General features: G+C 29.0%; 2 protein-coding genes across 2 annotated transcripts; one reads left to right on the top strand and one right to left on the bottom strand.

Annotated features, from left to right (window-relative positions):
- The first annotated feature begins 3,042 nt into the window (after positions 1 to 3,042).
- On the top strand, positions 3,043 to 3,677 carry LOC124940087 (pathogenesis-related leaf protein 4-like). Its single transcript, XM_047480568.1, has one exon. The coding sequence runs from the start codon at positions 3,070 to 3,072 to the stop codon at positions 3,565 to 3,567; it is 498 nt and encodes a 165-aa protein (XP_047336524.1). The 5' UTR covers positions 3,043 to 3,069; the 3' UTR covers positions 3,568 to 3,677.
- A 4,446-nt stretch (positions 3,678 to 8,123) lies between these two features.
- Positions 8,124 to 14,530, bottom strand: LOC124940223 (pathogenesis-related protein 1B-like). Its single transcript, XM_047480713.1, has 2 exons — positions 14,320 to 14,530; positions 8,124 to 8,413 (listed from the first exon to the last, which is right to left on the bottom strand). The coding sequence occupies exons 1-2, from the start codon at positions 14,528 to 14,530 to the stop codon at positions 8,124 to 8,126; spliced, it is 501 nt and encodes a 166-aa protein (XP_047336669.1).
- Between the last annotated feature and the right edge of the window lie 6,140 nt (positions 14,531 to 20,670).

The raw sequence follows: 20,670 nt of genomic DNA, 5'->3' as shown, positions 1-20,670 counted from the left end.
AGAGGGCGAGAATCTAAGACAAGAGTCTTTTTCCTACTCTTATTCTAGGAATAGCATGCGTCACCGAACCAGTGAACTCAACAAATTCGTGCGCTTTTTCCTGTATATAAGGCAAATCCTCCTCTACTTCTTCAACCTCGTATTCTTCATCTTGAAATTTAATTAAGAAGATCCAATCATCTTGAAATTTTATCAACCGATGGCGAATGGAGATTTGCGTCGCTGATATTGTTAACTATCAGCGACGGCGGGGATTTGACGCTGATAATTATTGTCTTTCAGCGAGGACATATTTAGTGACAAATAAAGACGGTTTCATTCGTCGTCATTAATATTTATTAGCGACAGCGTTAAGGCTTTTAACGTCGATTTCTGCCGTCGCTATTGATGAATTTTCCACGTGTTGTAAAATGTTGTGAGAATTATTTTTATTGAAACTATTTAGAATATAAATTAATTTGTTAATAATATTGTAAAAAGAGTTAAAATACTATTTAAGTTGTAAATTTACCAAATTATATTTAGAATAAAATATGTTACATTATATGTTGAAAATTAAGTTTGAAATAATTTTACAAATTAAAAATGATAAGATGAGTTGCAAAATAATAAAATAACAAAATTATTAAGTTACAACACGTGATGCAATTTAATTATAAAAATTCATCATTTAAAAATTGAGGTAATGTGTTGACCTATGCTGCAAAATTTTTAACCGGCCCTTTAGTGTAATATTTATATTACATTACACTTTATGTTATAAATTATTTAAATATTTATTGCGAAACATATTTTAGGTTACTAATTGAGTTGTAAAATCAGTTGCAACATGTTTTTATTTTTATTTTTTGTGGAGAATCTCTCACAAAGTAAACTGAAAATTGATATTTATTTTTAACATTTTACAAATATTTAGGATGGACCATCTCCAATAATTGTTTAATGGTTTGCTTAACCTTGTAATAATACACATTATATAATATATTTCTTTAACAAAATTTTGTTTAATTTAAAGGAAAATAAACCGTTATTATGTACATAAAAAAATACAAATATAGTGGTGCCAAACCCCAATAGATAGAACTTCCTAATGGCTAGCTAGTTAACATAAGCTATCCATTGAAATCTCTAAGCAAATTAGTTGGAATCAAATCAATTATTTCTCCCTCTCGTTAAGAAACAATGATACATTTAGTCGATGTAACAATTTTCCTATCCGAGTTTCATCAAGATTTGTTAGTAAAAAACTCTTGAGACAATACACCAAATTAATTATCAGCAAGATTGAGATCAACTTTTTGTCGGATAATGTTAATTAGTCGTCAACATACGTGTTCAATTCTAAGAATACTCCACAACATGCTCCAAATAGCTAGGTCTAACATCATATCAATGAAGGATGAATATGTGTGATGTCGTCCCTTCCGTCTTGCCACACAAGTGACATTTTCTTACCTTTATTATCCCTATCTTGCAAATCATATTGATTGTTCAATTACCCTATTTAGAATGCATCATCTAAACAATATTTTAGAGGTTCTCATTGTGTCAAGTGTTGTGCCATGTGTGTATGTCCTAGGATTGAATGAGGGATTCATAGTAATTTCTCACCGTGAGGGATACATTGTAATTTCTAAGAACACTGTATTGCTGTATTGCTCCGAGTTTTTCCATAACACTTGTAGTCTAATTTAGGTTCAACATCATCCCTTTGCTTTGATCATTGAGTTTTTCCAACAACTCTATTTCTTCTCTTGTCTGAGTTTGAAGTTAAATCTAAACTCATTGTCCTCTTAAGCAAACATATCTTTCACATTATTTGATGACAAATTTTTGTTTTCATTTGTCTCGAAAATCTCACATTATTCTATTGAAAAACTTCCGCCTAAAAAATCCTTAGCAAAACTATTGTACCCACAAAGCATTATTAATTGAGTAAAAAATCATTTTCAATCATCATGTCATCCAAAACACAATCCATTCAAAGAAAATGATCATGTCATCCATAACATAATCCATTCAAAGAAAATATTAAACCTTAACAAGCATGAGATTAGGAACGGATTCAGAATTTAGATTTGGGATGAGTTTGAAAAAAATTTATGGTGAACTTAAAAATTAATTAGAAAATTTTGGATAAAACGAATAAATAAATATAAATTTTACCATTTTTAAATAATTAAATAAACAAACAGTAAATTATTTTGAAAACTTTTAAGAAACTATGGTTGATGTCATATTTCTATCGTAAAACAAAATTCTTTTTTTAGATGGGCTAAAACTCCTCCATAGATCCGTCTCTGCATGGGATAACCTCAAATGCGAAGTAATATTAGAAGTATTTAAATTCTCCTATATCAAAATTAATTAACTTCATGAAATTACATATATTTATATAGAATGGAAGTAAAAATAGGGTGTATGGTTTAGAGTTTAAGAATTAGTGGTTATGGTAGCATTAATACACATAAATGAATACTTATAATTTATTAAATCAACTCAACAATAGTCTATTTTTTTAAACATTTGAATTTAATTAGAGATGAGAATAAAGTCTCATAAAACAAATCTATACACAAAAGAGGCAAAGTTTAACCATTAAAAAGTAGATGACAAAAATTAGATCCATAAAACAATTACTAATCAACTAGTTAAAATGTATTCTTTCAATCTCCTTCTTATTTTTTTCATCTCAATCAAATTGTAAATAATTTTACTTATAGTTACACATTTGGTGACATTACTTAAATATTTGATAACTTTTCAAAAAAAAAGAAAAGAAAAGAAAATTGCAATTGCAAATAAATTATGAGTTATATTATTGTATCATATAGTTGAGATTTGGAAAGCATTTAATTAACCTAATCTTAAGATGATCAAATTAATTGCCAAAGTTTGGTGACCCTATATGAATTAGTATTTATTGTCTCTTATATTAAGTTCTAAAATGCACCTTTTGCCTATTAAATGTTTAAAATTGACCTCAAATGCCAATTATAAATAATCCGTTAGTCCACCGTCCATTTCCTACAATATAATCCACACAAATTCAAAAGTGAAAGAACCAAAATGGGAATCAACTTGAACATCAAACTAGCACTTCATGTGTGTCTTTTGGGATTGTTCTTAGTTATAATTCCATCATATGCACAAAACTCCCCTCAAGACTACCTAAATGTTCACAATGCAGCCCGAGCCCAAGTGGGCGTTGGTCCCATGAGATGGAACACCAATCTGGCTACATATGCCGAAAACTATGCGAAGCAAAGGCTGGGTGACTGTAACCTCGTCCACTCTGGAGGGCAATACGGAGAAAACCTAGCCAAGGGTAGTGGTGCCTCCTTCACTGGAGTGCAAGCTGTGAACCTTTGGGTTGACGAGAAATCTTTCTATAACTACAATTCCAATAGTTGCGCTGCAGGTAAAGTTTGCGGACATTACACCCAAGTGGTATGGAGGAGATCTGATCAACTTGGTTGCTATAGAGGTCAGTGCCGAAACGGTTGGTGGTTCATTATATGTAGCTACTCTCCTCCTGGTAATTTTGTCGGACAAAAACCCTATTGACATCCTTATATATAAGCTGATGCAAATTAAAGCCCACTACAAAATTAAAGAATAATATATTATTTCTGTTTAAAGTTTCTGCATCAATAAATAAGCTTGGGCTGCAAGGAGATATTGCGTATTTCATATATATATAACGTGCATGTGAGTCTATATATGTTTTTCAATAACTTGGCAATAAAACCACACATGTTATAAATTGGATTCGTCTATGAGTCCCTCTATGTGTTCAGGGGCGGAGCCGACCGGCAGCCCGGGTAGCCTCAAGTAGCCTGTATGTATTTTATCAATAACGACGGTAAATTATCGTCGTTTTTGGTTATTTTCCGTCGCTAAAAGGAATTGGTGACAGCAAATTATAAAACTAGCCCGGGTAGGTTTCAAATCCTTGCTCCGTCCCTGTATGTGTTGACATCAATATATAGTATTCATCCCATATGTGAATATTGATTTTCAATTTCACTGTAATTTCACCTCATATAATTTAAAATGGTGCAGCTCAAATGATCAATATATACTAATCATACCAAAAATAGCATAAAATTAAAATATATAATCTAAAAAACAAACTTAGATATTATAATAAAGAGAATAATAAAAATTAGTAAAATAAACCAACATTAAAAATAAGACAAGACAAATATTACCTAATTTAAAATAAAAAACATGTTCTTCTCATGTGATCAAGGGGTTAGCGGATTGATCATTTGTATACGGAAATTCACAAAAAGAGTGTTGTTGATTGAAAAAAGCTTAAATAATTCTTTCGGTTTATTGGTCGATTCAGTTTGGTTATACTAGTTATATAGAAATTATTATTGGTTTGTTCAGTTTGGTTATACTAGTTTTAATTTATATATAATTAAGATATAAATTTTGATTAAAAGTTTATTTCATTTATATAATATATTTAAATAATAATTTATATATTTTACAAGATTGAATATTTAGTGGTATAAAATTAATAATCAAATATTAAATATACTAAAGGTCCGTGGAATTGATCCAAGTAAATTAAGTTGATTACCAAATCAATTTAAAGAAATATTCTTAGGTCAATTTGATTTCAAAATGAAGTAGGTGTCAAATTTAACTCAATGTTAAGTTAATGGACTGTTTTAAATAATTTGAGATGTTTGGAAAACAGAAAACAAAATAAAGATAAAAGATAAAATTATAACACCCATTAGGTATTGGTCAATCACTTATAAATATGATAAAAATTGTTTTACAAACAAACAATGTAAAATTTGTAGATGGATTGTAAAGTTAATAAATATATTCTGACAGGATTTTGTGGTGGGGATTAAAAAAAATTATGCTACTTTAATAAATAAGGAAATTTTTTTTGAATAAAATAAGTAAATTAAATTAAATTTTTTTATTTTTTTTTAATGATAAGATAAACAAAATAATAAATTATATTTAAAAATGTAAAAAAATTAGTTATAAATATAAGTTTTTTTATACGGTGTAGGTGGGAAAACATGAATTCATGAACACCATACCATACAAATTTTAGTGTAAATAATATTATTAATTTTTTGTTTGTTTAGTATTTATGTAAAAAACTATTTATATTTATATTAAAACGTTAAAAAAATTATTTTTAAGACAGTTTTTATCATATTTATAAATCTTGAACCAATCCTTAATGGCTGTTATATATTTTTATCTTTATTTTCTTTTTACATTTTATTTAAGTTTTCTCAAACATCTTAAGTTATTTAAAACAATCCATTAACTTAACATTGGTTAAATTTGTCAGATACTTCATTTTGAAATTAAATTGACCTAGAGTATTTTTTTTTTTTAAATTGATTTGGTACTCAACTTATTTTTCTTGGATATATAATTAATATTTGTTTATTAATTATATACCACTAAATATTCCATCATTTAAAACATACAAATTATTCTTTAAATATATTATATAAATGAAATAAATTTTGTATTAAAATATATCACTTATATATAAATTAGAGTTAATATAAATTGACCAATAATATATAAAAAAAATTGATCCATTGATTAAGAACATATCCCGCAAACACACTAAGCAATTTAACCAGACGCAGAAATTGTCGTCTGACGGGCTCGAACTCAAGACCTCTCAAAAAGGCTAAATATATCCACATCTAGTTGCCGCTAGTCTAAAAGAGGGGATAAAATGTGGTCACAAAAAGGTTAAACATATATCCCGCAAACACACTAATCATTTAACCAGGCGTAGAATTTGCTGCTTAACGGGCTCAAACCCAGGACTTCTCAAAGAGACTGGAGATATCCACGTCTTGTTGCCGCTAGACTAGAAGAATGAATAAATGTCTTATAAAAATTATAAGACATAAATAATGTTTTATTAATACATTATTTACATCCACAATATTAATTAATGTGTTTTTAGTAAATTAAATAATCACTCTTATTTTGAATATTCATGTGAGTATAAATGAGTATGAATATTATATTATCAATATATATAGATTAATCCGTTGATCAAAAACTTAAATATAAAAAACATATATACATACAAAATTATAAATTGAATTCAACAGCTACAAATAATCTAATAGTTAAAGTGTTTCAATTTCATACTTGAGACAAGAGATCGAATCCGAACTAATTTGAATTTGATAGTGAGTATATAAAGATTAAAATAACAATGAGGATGTTGTGAATGATAGTTCGAATTGAAACCACGTTTACCTTCTCTCTTCTCTATTTTCTTCTCTCCTCTCTTACCTATACATAACCTTAGAGGGAAGTATATTTTGGTTGTGAACTTAAGGAATGCACTTAAATATATATATATATATATATATATATATATATATATATATATATATATATATATATATAATCATAAAATGATTTTAACAATTACCATTGGTATCTTATATTTTATACTTAGGCCTTGTTCTCTTTGGGTTATTTAAAAAATTCAAAATAAATCAATTTTTTAATTAATCACTTCTCAACAATCACATCACTCATTTCATTAATCAAAATACTAAAATACCCTCTAATTTAAATTATTATTTTATGTTTTATTTATATATATCAATACCCTTTAAGTCTTTTTACCAAAAATAATCATTATCTCTTCAAAATCATCACTCATCAATCAATTTTTCTCTCTCTTGATTTTTTTAAAAACCCATAACCGAACAAGGCCTTAAGATTAAGGCTAGCTAATGTGAAGTTGAGAGTAATATTATAACAATTAAATTTGGTATACATGATTGCGAAATTATTACTAGTATTGAAATGATAGAAATAGTCATTAGAAAATGTATTCAACTTGGTTTGACCTATATTTATTTTTATTCATATATATTGATGTTTTAACTCTAGTTGATTCGTCTCACAAGTTTTATTATTATTTAAAAAAAGGTCCATGATAAATTAAAAATGTGATTCGTTTAAGCACACAACAAAATAAAGCATAAAGCATGACATTAGAAAAATAAAAAAGACAAAAAAGAGAGAAAAAAAAAACAAAGACAGTGACTATATACAACAAAATAATTAACGTTCATGAATGTCTTCAAGAAGGACGATGATCTCCCTAAACAACTTCATAGTTTCATAATAATGACTTTATGAATTATACGCATCAATCAAATACAATAATTGAATGTACACCGATTCATTTCTAGCCAAATAGTCTATTAAAATATAATAGGAATAGTAACCCAACGATTCAGACATACTATATATGTTACCTCAATCTAAACCTCTCAATAACTAGTAACAGACTTAGGCATCACTCATTGAATTCATTTCATGTTCCAAAGAAGACTTCAAATGTCCGCCACCCCACGTCAATACAGAAGAATGTACGTGAGACGCTATTTCAACCTCCATAAGGCACCTTCGACTGGTTATAATATAACATTTGTTCACACACATATGTTGTCTGTCAAAGTCTCATCATGAATAACATTCCAGCCAAAAAAACAAATCTTAAATGATATCTTGGATTCTCACAAGTTTTATTGGATATTTTCTAACTTATTTTATATTTGATTTTGTACTGAAATTATTAATTGCATCATTATGATATTTGATGCTGTAAAATCTAAGCCTCACAAATATTTGAAGTCTTATTTGTTCTTAATGCTGGTTTGTTTTACTATTTTTTTTATTCTCACTATAATAATATCTAAGTTTTGTTTTTTTTTAGAATATATATTTTAATTTTATGCTATTTTTGGATATTTATAAATTACTTTGACGATTTGATTAGTATATAAGGATCATTTGAACTACAACTTTTAAATTATATGAGGTGAAATTACAGTGAAACTGAAACTCATTATTCACATATAAGATAAATAATATTAACATAGTGATCGATGTCAACACATAGAGGGACTCAAACAAATCCAATTTACATGTGTGGTCTTATTGCCAAGTTGATACACACTCACACACACATACATATATATATATATATATATATGCAACACACTTGATCTCAAGCTTATTTATTGAAGCAGAAAGTTTAAACACAGATAAATATATAATTCAACAACTTATATATAAGGAAGTCAATATGGGCGTTGTCCGGCAACATTACCGGGAGGAGAGTAACTACAGATAACGAACCAAAAACCGTTCCGACACTGAGTTCTATAGCAACCAAGTTGATCAGATCTACGCCATACCACTTGAGTGTAATGTCCGCAAACTTTACCTGCAGCACAACTATTGGAATTATGGTGATAGAAAGGTTTCTCTCCAACCCAAAGGCTCACAGCTCGCACTCCAGTGAAGGAGGCACCACTACCCTTGGCTAGGTTTTCTCCGTATGGCCCTCTAGAGTGGATGAGGTTACAGTTGTTGAATTTAGACTATGTAGATTATTTCCATTATATGAATGGAAATGAGAATTCAAAAACAATTCTGAGAATGGGTGAGTCCCAAGAATAAAATCGAGTTAGTGGATTTGTCCACATTGGTAAAATAGCAAAATGTAGCATTTTTCCATTAATCCAAGTGGGGTTTAATTTATTTACATAATGCATTTTATTGCATAAAAATAAATAATATATTTGGATTAAATATTAATTGAATGAGTCAGTTAAATGGGTATTAATATCAATGTGCAAATGAGAAATTTTCAATCAAATGCAAGTTTAATTTATTTACATAATGCATTTTATTGCATAAAAATAAATAATATATTTGGATTAAATATTAATTGAATGAGTCAGTTAAATGGGTATTAATATTAATGTGCAAATGAGAAATTTTCAATCAAATGCAATGATAAATGCATACGTTTGAAACCTTTCACATGCAATTGATGAGAATGCAATTGATTGCATTAATTGATTTTATTCCTACGTTAAAAAATTAGTCATTATGTTGATTGGCTAATTTATCTTTATATATCTCAATTGATAATACGTTGTCAAGAAAAGATATATAACAATGGCAGAATTACATAGTTTATATCTTTCAATCACTCTAAATAAATTTTAATTTGGTTTTATTTTCAACATCACAAGAAGCTAGCTACTTCTTAGTTTTTCAGAAAAACCTTCCATTGATCATTTTAATTGTGGCTTCACACAATTCTGCTTTGATCCCGGTGATAGTTCAGGTACGTTGGTCAAGTTCGTTGTGTAGTGATTCTGGTGCTGAATCACTACTAGATTCGTTGTACCCTGGGAGACAGCCATCTACGATAAGTTCCAGCACAAACAGGAGACGGTGGAACTATTTTAAGGGAAATGTGCTAAGCACATGCCTCGAATCAACATCACAATCGGTGATTTCGTTCTTTGTATATCTTATTTATTTTTATTTATTTGTAACATCATTTTATATATATTTTCTGTTATTTCAAAACAAGAATACTAACAATCTTAAAACAGTTTCTTTGTGCTAAGCTATTTAAGAGCTTCCGCCATCGAATATTTTTTTTTTTTGTCTTTGATGTTTCAGAAATACGAGTCGCGGTGTTGCGAAAGAGATGATGCTCATTTCGAAAAATGCAAAAAGATTCATATTAAGAAATCAACAAATAAAGATAAGTCTATATTGTATATAAATATATTTGATTATTAACAAATATGTTTTTATGTTGTTAAAGCTTAAATTTATAAGCTAATTTATTTTGATATAAATTTTTATGTATATTATTATACAAATGTTATATAGAAAATAAATTAGAACACAATAATTAAATTTGTTCTAGTTTTATTTTGAAGATTTGTTTGGTTATTAAGTTATTAATAATAAGGAATGAAAATAAGAAAGTAACTAATATGTTAGCTTTCAGTTTTTAAAAAAAATTTATGGTGTTAAAATTAATTATAATTGAAACATATAGTTTCAGTTTTAAAATAATTAATTATAACATATACCTTCTTTTTAATTAAGCAATATAATTAATGAGAATATGGTAGGATGATTTAATGAATAAAGAGATGATATCTTTATTTATACATTGTTATATATATTACATTTTATTATGGTAATAAGTTATCGTTTTAAATGTGTATATATTCATTTATTGACAGAGTCTAATCAAATATGAAGTATAAGTTGTCTCTAGAAAGAAGACAAAAGGTCATAAAAGCGGTACAATAACAAAATGGCGCATTGGCGCAGTGGTTCAAAGTTCATATGCAATGGTGCGTGACGGAAGGGAGGTTCCCTGTTCAAATCTGGCTGATGAGATGATTCCTTTTTTTTTTTTGTAAAAATCTGACGTGATAAAATGACATTAGTCATTTACGTTAATTTCTTTTGTAGAAATCAGATGTGATAAAATGACATTAGTCATTTACGTAGATTTCTTTTGTAGAAATCGGATGTGATAAAATGACATTAGTCATTTACGTTGAAACCATTCCAATTTCTTCTATAGAAATTATGAGATGAATGGAATGATCAATGATTTCTTTATAGAAATCTGACTAGTTAAAATGATTTTAGTCATTGATATTGAAACCATTCTAATTTCTTGTATAGAAATAATATGAGATGAAGGATAGTCAATGATTTTTCTTGATAAAAATCAGACTTGCTAAATTGACTCTAGTCATTGATGTTGAAATCACTGCAATTTCTTGTATAAAAAATTGTGAGATGAATGATATCTGATATATGATTTTAATCATGGATGTTGAAATCATTTTAATTTCTTCTATAGAAATTATTAAATGTGAATTGACACACTTAACGATTCCTTAAGTGCTGGAGCCATTCTAATTTCTTGTGTAGAAATTATAGAAATTTAATTTGCCAAAATGATGTTGTTATTAATATTTTGAGGCATTTAAATTTCTTGAGATTAAATAAGTTATTTGTGTTAGAACTTATTATAATCATGCATTTAAAAAGACACGACTATGTTAGTCGAAATTGTCTTTGCAAAAATTGCCTCGGTGAGAACAATTTACCCAAAGTTATTTCTGAGCATGCATAGTCGTTTCACGTCGATTACTGTTCAGAATATGGCAATGTAAGTGTTTTAATTAAGATATAAAATATATTTATAATTATATTTTATTTGATTACGTTGCTAAGTGATTATTTGTATATATATCATGCATATTAGTTAATAATATGATGATTCGTGTTCATTCGTAATATGTTTATATAGCCATTATTAGTATACATATATGAATAACGATCAATTATAAATGCATTTTGTTTTAATATAAAATTTTAAATTTTTTTTTTTCATAAAACTATTTGTCTTTTGGTATGCAAAAACTTTTATGAAAAGTTAAAGTCATGTAATTAATTAAGAAACGGACGAATTGATGACATGAATAATTATTTATAATAATTAGTTATTTATATTTGATTAAAGATAAATTGTCAATTAATGTATTTTAGAAAGATATTTGTTTAATGATATATGAAGAAAATTTGTGTTTCATTTGAGAAATAATGTGGCAAATGTGCCGATATTACGGGATGCAAACGTGCAACCGGAAATAAATGTTTAAGCGACTTCGGTCAAAGATGCTTGAAACATTATGATTTCTTTGGTAGAAATCATGTGATATGGTGAATATTTATTTGATTAAATATTCTAATTTCTTTTATAGAAATTAAGTGTTGAAATAAATATTTTAATTGATTAAATATTTTTAATTTCTTATGTGGAGATTATGTGAAGAATGATTTATATATGAATAAACATTCTAATCTCTTGTATAGAAATTATATTTTATTCAATTAAATATTTATGATATAGTTATCTTATTCATTGTATGATGAGTATAACAAAAGAAATCTGTAAAAGAACTATGTGACAATTTCTTGATTAGAAAATCATTGATTTAAATCATACAAATGTGTGTGATTTAAAAAGGATACCAACACGAGTGTGGGGGCAAATATTTTTTATTGATTATAACACAAAAATAATTGTGTATATTATGATAAATGTAAAAATTATTTGTTGTTAGAGAAATATGTTCTCTATAAAAGATAAAGTTGCGCAACTTTATAAAAAGAAATAAAATAACAAGAAAATACTTTGTTTATATTTGCTGAGTTGGTGTTCAAATTGATATTTTAGATTTGAGGATTTTGAAATCAAGAGACGTGTCATATTTTGACATTATTTTCATAAAACTTTGAAGAACCAATGTCTTCAAAAGGATTTTATATAATGGATGTGACAATTATATCATGAAGACAATGAAAATTATTTCATTACGTGTCTTTTGTACGATATTTCTATCGTTGAAAATTACGATAAAAATGATTAAATCCATAAAGGATATGAATTGCACTAAACGAAATATCATGTTGTTATCAAATGATATATTGATATTATTAAATGAAAGACTTTACGTCTTAAAGTGAATATGTTTACACTTAGAAGTGCAATCTACGTATGGAAATCTTCTAAGAATCTTATGATGGATAGATTAAACGTTATAATCTATATTTTTGACTTATGTCAAAAAATAAAATATTTTTATGTAAAATATATAATCGTTTACACGAAGGCAGAATAGTTCAAAGACATTTTGTCTACTAGTTAGCCAAGTAAACAATATTTTCATAAAAAAATTAAATGATAAGCATGTACGAATGATATGCTTCTTATTAGAAGATGTTCCAAGGTTAACTAAGAATGTACCAACATAAATTTCTAATTATTGTGATAGTAATTAGAAATTGGACAAGCTTAGAGTCAGTGACAAGTCTAGACATACACGTGTTAGACATAATGTCATTAGACTATACTCTCTAATAGAGTTATCAAATTTGACTATGTAAGTCAAAGATAACATTGTGGATCCACTAATCAAATTATTGAATAGAGAGATAGTTTGAAGTCTTTTGAGACATTAGCCTATTATAAGTTGGTATGAAGGAAAACCCAACCTATGTAGACTGGAGATCCCAAGAACTAGGTTCAATGGGACAACCTAACTTGGAAAGTTATTGTTGAGGAATAATCCTATAATAAAACAATATATATTTTGACGAGGATAAGCATATCGCTTTTAATGATTCTTTGTGAGCAAAGAGATCACCTATGTGAGGGAGAAGTGGGGCCGCTTCGAAGGAATTGCACGGCTCAATTCTAGACCCTCTCACAGAACCAGGCGCGTGTTCCATGGCCACAATGGACACAACCATGAGAGCTTGACATGTATCAGGGAGAATTCTATGTGAAAGTGTGTAATCGTTTACACAAAAGGCAGAATAGTTCAAGGACATCGAGTCTACTAATCAGCTAGTAAAGTTATATGCTTTCACAAGGGAAGGTTCAAAGGGTTACACCTACCTATCCTATGTACAATTCAACTGTTGAACCTTCACCGGATTAATCTTTCAATTTCCATTCATGTGGGGGATTGTTGGAATTTAGACTATGTAGATTATTTCCATTATATGAATGGAAATGAGAATTCAAAAACAATTCTGAGAATGGGTGAGTCCCAAGAATAAAATCGAGTTAGTGGATTTGTCCACATTGGTAAAATAGCAAAATGTAGCATTTTTCCATTAATCCAAGTGGGGTTTAATTTATTTACATAATGCATTTTATTGCATAAAAATAAATAATATATTTGGATTAAATATTAATTGAATGAGTCAGTTAAATGGGTATTAATATCAATGTGCAAATGAGAAATTTTCAATCAAATGCAATGATAAATGCATACGTTTGAAACCTTTCACATGCAATTGATGAGAATGCAATTGATTGCATTAATTGATTTTATTCCTACGTTAAAAAATTAGTCATTATGTTGATTGGCTAATTTATCTTTATATATCTCAATTGATAATACGTTGTCAAGAAAAGATATATAACAATGGCAGAATTACATAGTTTATATCTTTCAATCACCCTAAATGAATTTTAATTTGGTTTTATTTTCAACATCACAAGAAGCTAGCTACTTCTTAGTTTTTCAGAAAAACCTTCCATTGATCATTTTAATTGTGGCTTCACACAATTCTGCTTTGATCCCGGTGATAGTTCAGGTACGTTGGTCAAGTTCGTTGTGTAGTGATTCTGGTGCTGAATCACTACTAGATTCGTTGTACCCTGGGAGACAGCCATCTACGATAAGTTCCAGCACAAACAGGAGACGGTGGAACTGTTTTAAGGGAAATGTGCTAAGCACATGCCTCGAATCAACATCACAATCGGTGATTTCGTTCTTTGTATATCTTATTTATTTTTATTTATTTGTAACATCATTTTATATATATTTTCTGTTATTTCAAAACAAGAATACTAACAACAGTCACCCTGCCTTTGCTTCGCATAGTTTTCGGCATATGCAGCCAGATTGTTGTTCCATCTCATGGGACCAACGCCCACTTGGGATCGGGCTGCATTGTGTGCATTTAGGTAGTCTTGAGGGGAGTTTTGTGCATATGATGGAATTATAACAAAGAGAAATCCCAAAAGACACACATGAAGTGCTAGTTTGATGATGTTCAAGTTGATTCCCATTTTGGTTCTTTTACTTTTGAATTTGTGTGGATTATGTTATAGGAAATGGACTGTGGATAAAGAACTATTTATAATAGGCATTGAAGGACAAGTTTATAAACTTGCTAGGTAAAAGGTGCAACTAAGTCTTATCAAACTTAACAGATTAGAGAAAATGAATAATTCAAATCGTGTCATTCCAAATTTAATTTTATCATCTTAAGATAAAGTCAATTAAATGTTTCACAAAGGTCAACTCTCATATATTTTTTGATTATATACAATATAAGTAACAATTTATTCTGAATGCTAATCATTCAAATGTGTAATTTAATAAAGATGACTCTTCAACGTGGAGAATTTGAACACTTCCAATACTACTTGGAATTTGGGGTCATTCGGCTTATTTTTGAATTGTGTTTTGGTTCATTTATGTTGGTTGAGCTAATCAAAATACTGTTAAAAAATGTAATTAACCATTTATTTCTTCAAATAGTGTTGAAGTTGTAAGATTAAGATTATATAAGTACGGACTACCTAGACAATGATATATATAACACCTTTGGTAAATTGTCCTTTATATTGGCTCTAAGGTGTCCTTCTCAAAAGATTTTATTATTTGTGTACTTTTAGGTGAGAACTAATTTTTTCTTTCTTTTTATAATCTTGAATTCAATTATCCTCTTTCTGATGTATATTCCCCGTAATGCAAGGTTTGTTTTTGTTAGAGTAAATATGTTATTAATAGATTATTAATGTGTGAGTTGCCTATAAAATTTAAAACAATTAAATTTAAAAATTAAAATTAAAAATAATATATAAAAATATTAAATTTCGAACTTAACAATTTAAATACAACACTTTAACCAATTAATCTTTTCGAATATCTATTTTAAATTTAATATCAACTTTGATATTAAAATTTTTATTATTAATTTTTAAAGACTTAAACTATATTTTATTATAATATATTATTTTTATTTTTTGAGAATGCTGAGTTTCTGCAACTTTTTTGGAGTGCGACTAATCCCCGCGGGTTAAACACATAACCGTAAATGTACACAACCAATTTAACCAGACGAGCGTAATTTATCGTCTGACAGACTCGAATCTAGGACCTCAGATAGCTAGGTTAAAGACCTGAGATATCCACCTTTTGTTTTTAGAAAAATGGTTAAAACCATTTCATTAAAATCCCTAAAGTAGAAGGATCAAGAATAAAATCTAGATAACCCTTAGCTATGATTAAAAGATACAATCAAACGACCTTAAAGAACCTAATTAGTAACAATCAAACATACAAGAAACAAAAGTTACAAACAAATATTACAAATATTACAAACTATATCAAATCCTAACACTAGTAAAGAAAGGGATAATAGCGAGCATTACCACCAATTGCTTGAGTAATGCAAGTATTGGTGATAAAACTAAGGATTTGTCCATGAAGGGTGATTTAGAGCCTAAAATAATTCCTAATGGTGTAATCTAATATTTAAAAATGCACCCTGAAAATCGCAAAGTTCTTCACGGAGGGTGAGGCAAAGTCAAAAATGTTCAAGACATGTTTAACACGTTTTGAAAAGTTTTAACACGTTTTTGACACGTTTAACACATTTTTGGTATGTTTAACACGTTTTTGGCACGTTTAACACGTTTTTTTGACATGTCAACACATTTTTAATATGTTTAATACATTTAACATTTTTTTGTACGTTTAACACGTTTTTGACATGTTGAACACGTTTAATATGTTTTTAGCTCATTTAACATATTTTTAGCACATTTCACATGTTTTAGTACGTTTAACACGTTTTTCATATTTCTGGTACGTTTAACACATTTTTTATATTTTAACACGTTTTTGCACATTTTACATATTTTGACACGTTTAACATATTTTTTGCACGTTTAACACGCTTTGAAAAGTTTTAACATGTTTTTGGCACGTTTAACACGTTTTTCACGTTTTTGGCACGTTAACAAGGTTTTCATGTTTTTGGCACGTTAAACATGTGAAAAACGTATTAAACGTGTCAAAATGTGATAAACGTGTCAAAAATAGTAAACGTGTCAAAATGTGTCAAAACATGGAAAACATGGAAATGTGTTAAACATGTCAAAAATGTGTTAAATATGTCAAAACGTGTTAAACGTGTCAAAAATATGAAAAACGTATTAAACACATGAAAATGTGTTAAACATGTAAAAACGTGTTAAACGTGTCAAAAACGTAAAAACGTGAAACGTGAAAAATGTGTTAAACGTGCCAAAACGTGAAAAACGTGTCAAAATGTGTCAAATGTGTCATAATTGTGAAAAACGTGTCAAATGTGTCGTAGTCGTGAAAAACATGTCAAACGTGTTAAACATGTCAAAAACATGAAAATGTGTTAAACTTGTAAAAACCGTGTTAAACGTGCCAAAACATGTTAAATGTGTGAAAAACGTACTAAACGTGTCAAAAATGTGAGAAATATAGTAAACGTGTCAAAATATGTTAAACATGTCAAAATGTGCCAAAAACATAAAAAATGTGTTAAACGTGTTAAAAATATGTTAAAAATATCAAAAACATGTTAAACGAATAAAAATGTGTAAAATTAGTCAAATACATAATAAATAAAAAATAATAATTTGGGTTACAACTTACTAATATGGGTTGAGTAAATTTAATTTGAATTGAATATGAGTTGAACGATAAGTTCAATGCTACATTTGTCAATGCCCCTCTACTTCCCATACCTTAGGCCTGGCTAAGTTCCTATAATATCCAGATCTGCACGAGCCCTAACCCAAATCTCCTTCTCCTTCTGATTATGTCCAAAGCAAGCATGAGGCCTAAGCCCAAGCCTGCCTTACGACATGTTTGCTTCCCAATTTTCATATTTTATCCATTTTCAATTATTCGATGATCAAATGGTTATATTAAATTTCGAAAAAAAAATATTTTTTTTAAAATATTTTTCTATACATTTCTATAGGTTATTTCAATTTTAAGACAAGTAAAATATTTTCTCAATTGTTTTCATTTTTATGAACTTAAAACTTAAGTTTTATAACTTAGACAAAGATTAGGAATATTCCTACACGATCCTTGTAATATTCTTGATCATCTTATATTCAAACTTCAATTTGTGGAATTGTTTTAGATTTTGACTATTTTTTGCCCTCTCCCTACATATATATTTTATTATTATTTGTACGTATTCTAACTATGAATCCTTCTTCAACCTTAGAAGTATACACATGTGTTTAAATTATCATTGTAGAGTAAAATTTAAAAAAATGCTCGATTTTTATAGGATTTCTGGTATGTCTTTCATATAAAATGAGTAGTTTCTTATTAGAGAACGTCTTTTAGACATGCATGTGGGACATAACTTTGAGATTATTTCTAACGTGTAATTAAACATCGGATTTAAAAGAAATTGTGTAATTATTCCTTTCTAATTTTTTTTTAAAAACAAAATTAGGTGGCAACTCTCGAACGAAATAAAAAATAGATTTGAAGGACCGATTAAAAACAAACAATTTTACTCTGACCAATTTTAGTGCGTACAAATGTGTAAAATAGTATAACACAAAAGGAAATAATATTAAGACAAAAGTAAATATGATATTTTGTTATGGTAGTAAAACTAGGAAAATATTGTGATAATATTTTGGAGATTCTTTGTCAAAATATTGGTGTTGAGATAGTTGAGGTTTATTTAAATGTGTAAATAGGCACTTTAGAAAACTGAAATTTTTACTTGAGAGCATCACTTCCAGTTATAATTTTGTATAAGTTAGGTTTTCGAGGGACCGGATGTTATATAAACGTGTGTTATAATCCCAGTCTCTCATGATGTAATATTTGTTTTGATCTTCTCAATAATATTCTCTTTATCTAGTGGATATATAGTCATTTTTATCTTAATGAATCACCTTAAATTTGTGTATTTCTTTACACTAGTAAAAAAAGGACCTTTACCGACGGTTTTTTTTCGAAGGTTTTGTAAAACTCTCCTAAATACTCCCGAGAGGAACAAATCCTTCGATATTAAAAATAGATTCCGAAGGGGGTGTAAAACCTTCGGGTTTATTAATTATTACCGAAAGTTCTTTGTAGAACTTTCGGTTTTTACCTTCCCAAAAAATCAAAAAAAATTCTAAGTGTTGGATGTGGGTTAATTGCGAAGGTTTTTACAAAAACCTTCGGTTTTGAAATCCCGGGGATTTTTAATTGCGAAGGTTATTCAAAGAACCTTCGGTTTTACCTTTTTTGAAATTCTCTTTTCCGAAAGTTTTACAAAGAATCTTCGGTTTTACTCAATTAAAAAAAATTCTAAATTTGGTAATGGTTATTTCCGAAGGGACTTTAATAAACTTTCGGTTTTGACTAATATCAAAACCGAAAGTTATATGAAAACCTTCGGCATCAACCTCTATAAATACAAACCCTAACCCTTCTCTTTTTCATTCCACTCATCTCTCCTTTCTCTCTCTTCCGCGCCGCAGCCGCCTGCCTCCTCCACGCCGGTTCTTCTCTTCTCTCGTTCAGGTTTGTTTCATTTGGATTTTTTTGTTTTGTTTATTATGAGATTTAGATTTCTTAAGTTTATATATATATATATATATTACCTAGATTTATGCTAGTTTACGTTATTTTGTTTGATTAATATATATATATATATATATACATATATCTGAAATACATTTAGGATATGGGTGATTCATGGAAGAGACTTCGGCGTACACCGGAGAAACTGCATCCGTGTTACCAGAATCTGATAGCACAATCAGAAATTGCGGCACGTGAGGAAGAGGTAAGACTGATGACGCTGGAAATGGAACAAATCCGATTAAGGGATGCGGAAAGAGGCCGTTTGCTCAGTGAAATTAAAGCGGACAGGGCCGAAATGGCCCAGAGATTAGAGAATCTCGAACAGGAACTTGTATTGTTGAGGAGTCGACTGAATCAACCACCCCCTCCTCCCACCCCATCTAATAATTTCTAGATTTATTATGTGTTTATTAGTTTTTCGTACGGACGATGACAATATTTCTATGTGTTTTGTTTTAATATTCATGAATTATTATTATTATGTTTGGTTTGGTTTGGTTTTAATAGGCTGTTAATGAATTGTTTTATTATTGTTCACTTTTCACCTTATTTTTTAAAAAAACCAGCATGGCCAAAACCGAAGGTTTATTTGAAAACTTTCGGTTTTGACCTTCGGATAAAAAAATCTAACTAAGGGTCAAAACCGAAGGTTTATTTGAAAACCTTCGGTTTTGACCCTTGTTTAAAAATATCTTAGAATTTTCTAAGTATGGGGAAGGGTAAAAACCGAAGGTTTATTTGAAATTCCCGCATCGAACGGGAAGTAGACCGTTTGCACAAATTGAAGACGAGTTGGTAAGTACATTATTTGTAATAACTTAATCTAAAGATTGTTATTAATTATATAAATCATTTATTTCAACAGGCGATTGAAATGGGACGGGCACCGTCTGTAATTGAAGTATTCAAGAGGACCCGTACCCCAAAACCGACAAAAGAAAACCCAACACCCGTCCCGGACGAACACGTGCAAGAGAAAATTGTAAGTGAATTGAATATGCCTAGTTTTTTATTATAGAAATGATATTTTATTTGAATTGTGCAAGTTGAGATGGAGGAGGTTGTTAGTAACGAACCGGGAATATCGGATTTTGAATTGACGGAGAGGATGTTCGGACAACAAAAACACGGGGTAGTGTTCGGAATGGGATCAGGCGTCCGGCCCACACACTTTCGTGAGGATCGTCGAAGTGGAAACAGTTCACAGCGAAACAATGAGCGATTGTTAGAAGAGAATCAAATAATGAAGCTCAATCTGGAGGAACTAGAGAAGAGGGATGAAGAAAGAAGGCGCAAAATGGAAGAAATGGAAGCGGAAAAGGAAGAAATGGTGACAAGAATGGAGAGGGAGAAGTTAGAGATGAACGCAAGAATGGAGAGAATAGAATTGTATATGAGGCAACAACCACCTCCTCCCCCCACAAGCTAAGGTTGTTTCGATTATGAACATGTTTTCATTAGTAGTTGAATTTATAACAGATTGTTCGGAATATTAGTTTGGTTTCGAATTTTGTAATGTTAATGATCAATTAATGTGATCGTTTAATGTATG

This window comes from Impatiens glandulifera, chromosome 5 (assembly GCF_907164915.1).
Source record: "Impatiens glandulifera chromosome 5, dImpGla2.1, whole genome shotgun sequence".
Lineage (NCBI taxonomy): Eukaryota > Viridiplantae > Streptophyta > Magnoliopsida > Ericales > Balsaminaceae > Impatiens > Impatiens glandulifera.
This window is presented reverse-complemented; position numbering and strand designations above follow the sequence as displayed.

What these genes read in the sequence shown, in the direction of transcription:
- LOC124940087 (XM_047480568.1), top strand. Translation starts at nt 3,070, where the DNA reads ATGGGAATCAACTTGAACATCAAACTAGCACTTCATGTGTGTCTTTTG.
- LOC124940223 (XM_047480713.1), bottom strand. Translation starts at nt 14,530, where the DNA reads ATGGGAATCAACTTGAACATCATCAAACTAGCACTTCATGTGTGTCTT. An exon ending in TGCGAAGCAAAGGCAGGGTG is followed by an intron (nt 8,414 to 14,319) that starts ACTGTTGTTAGT and finishes CTAAATTCAACA; the next exon opens with ACTGTAACCTCATCCACTCT.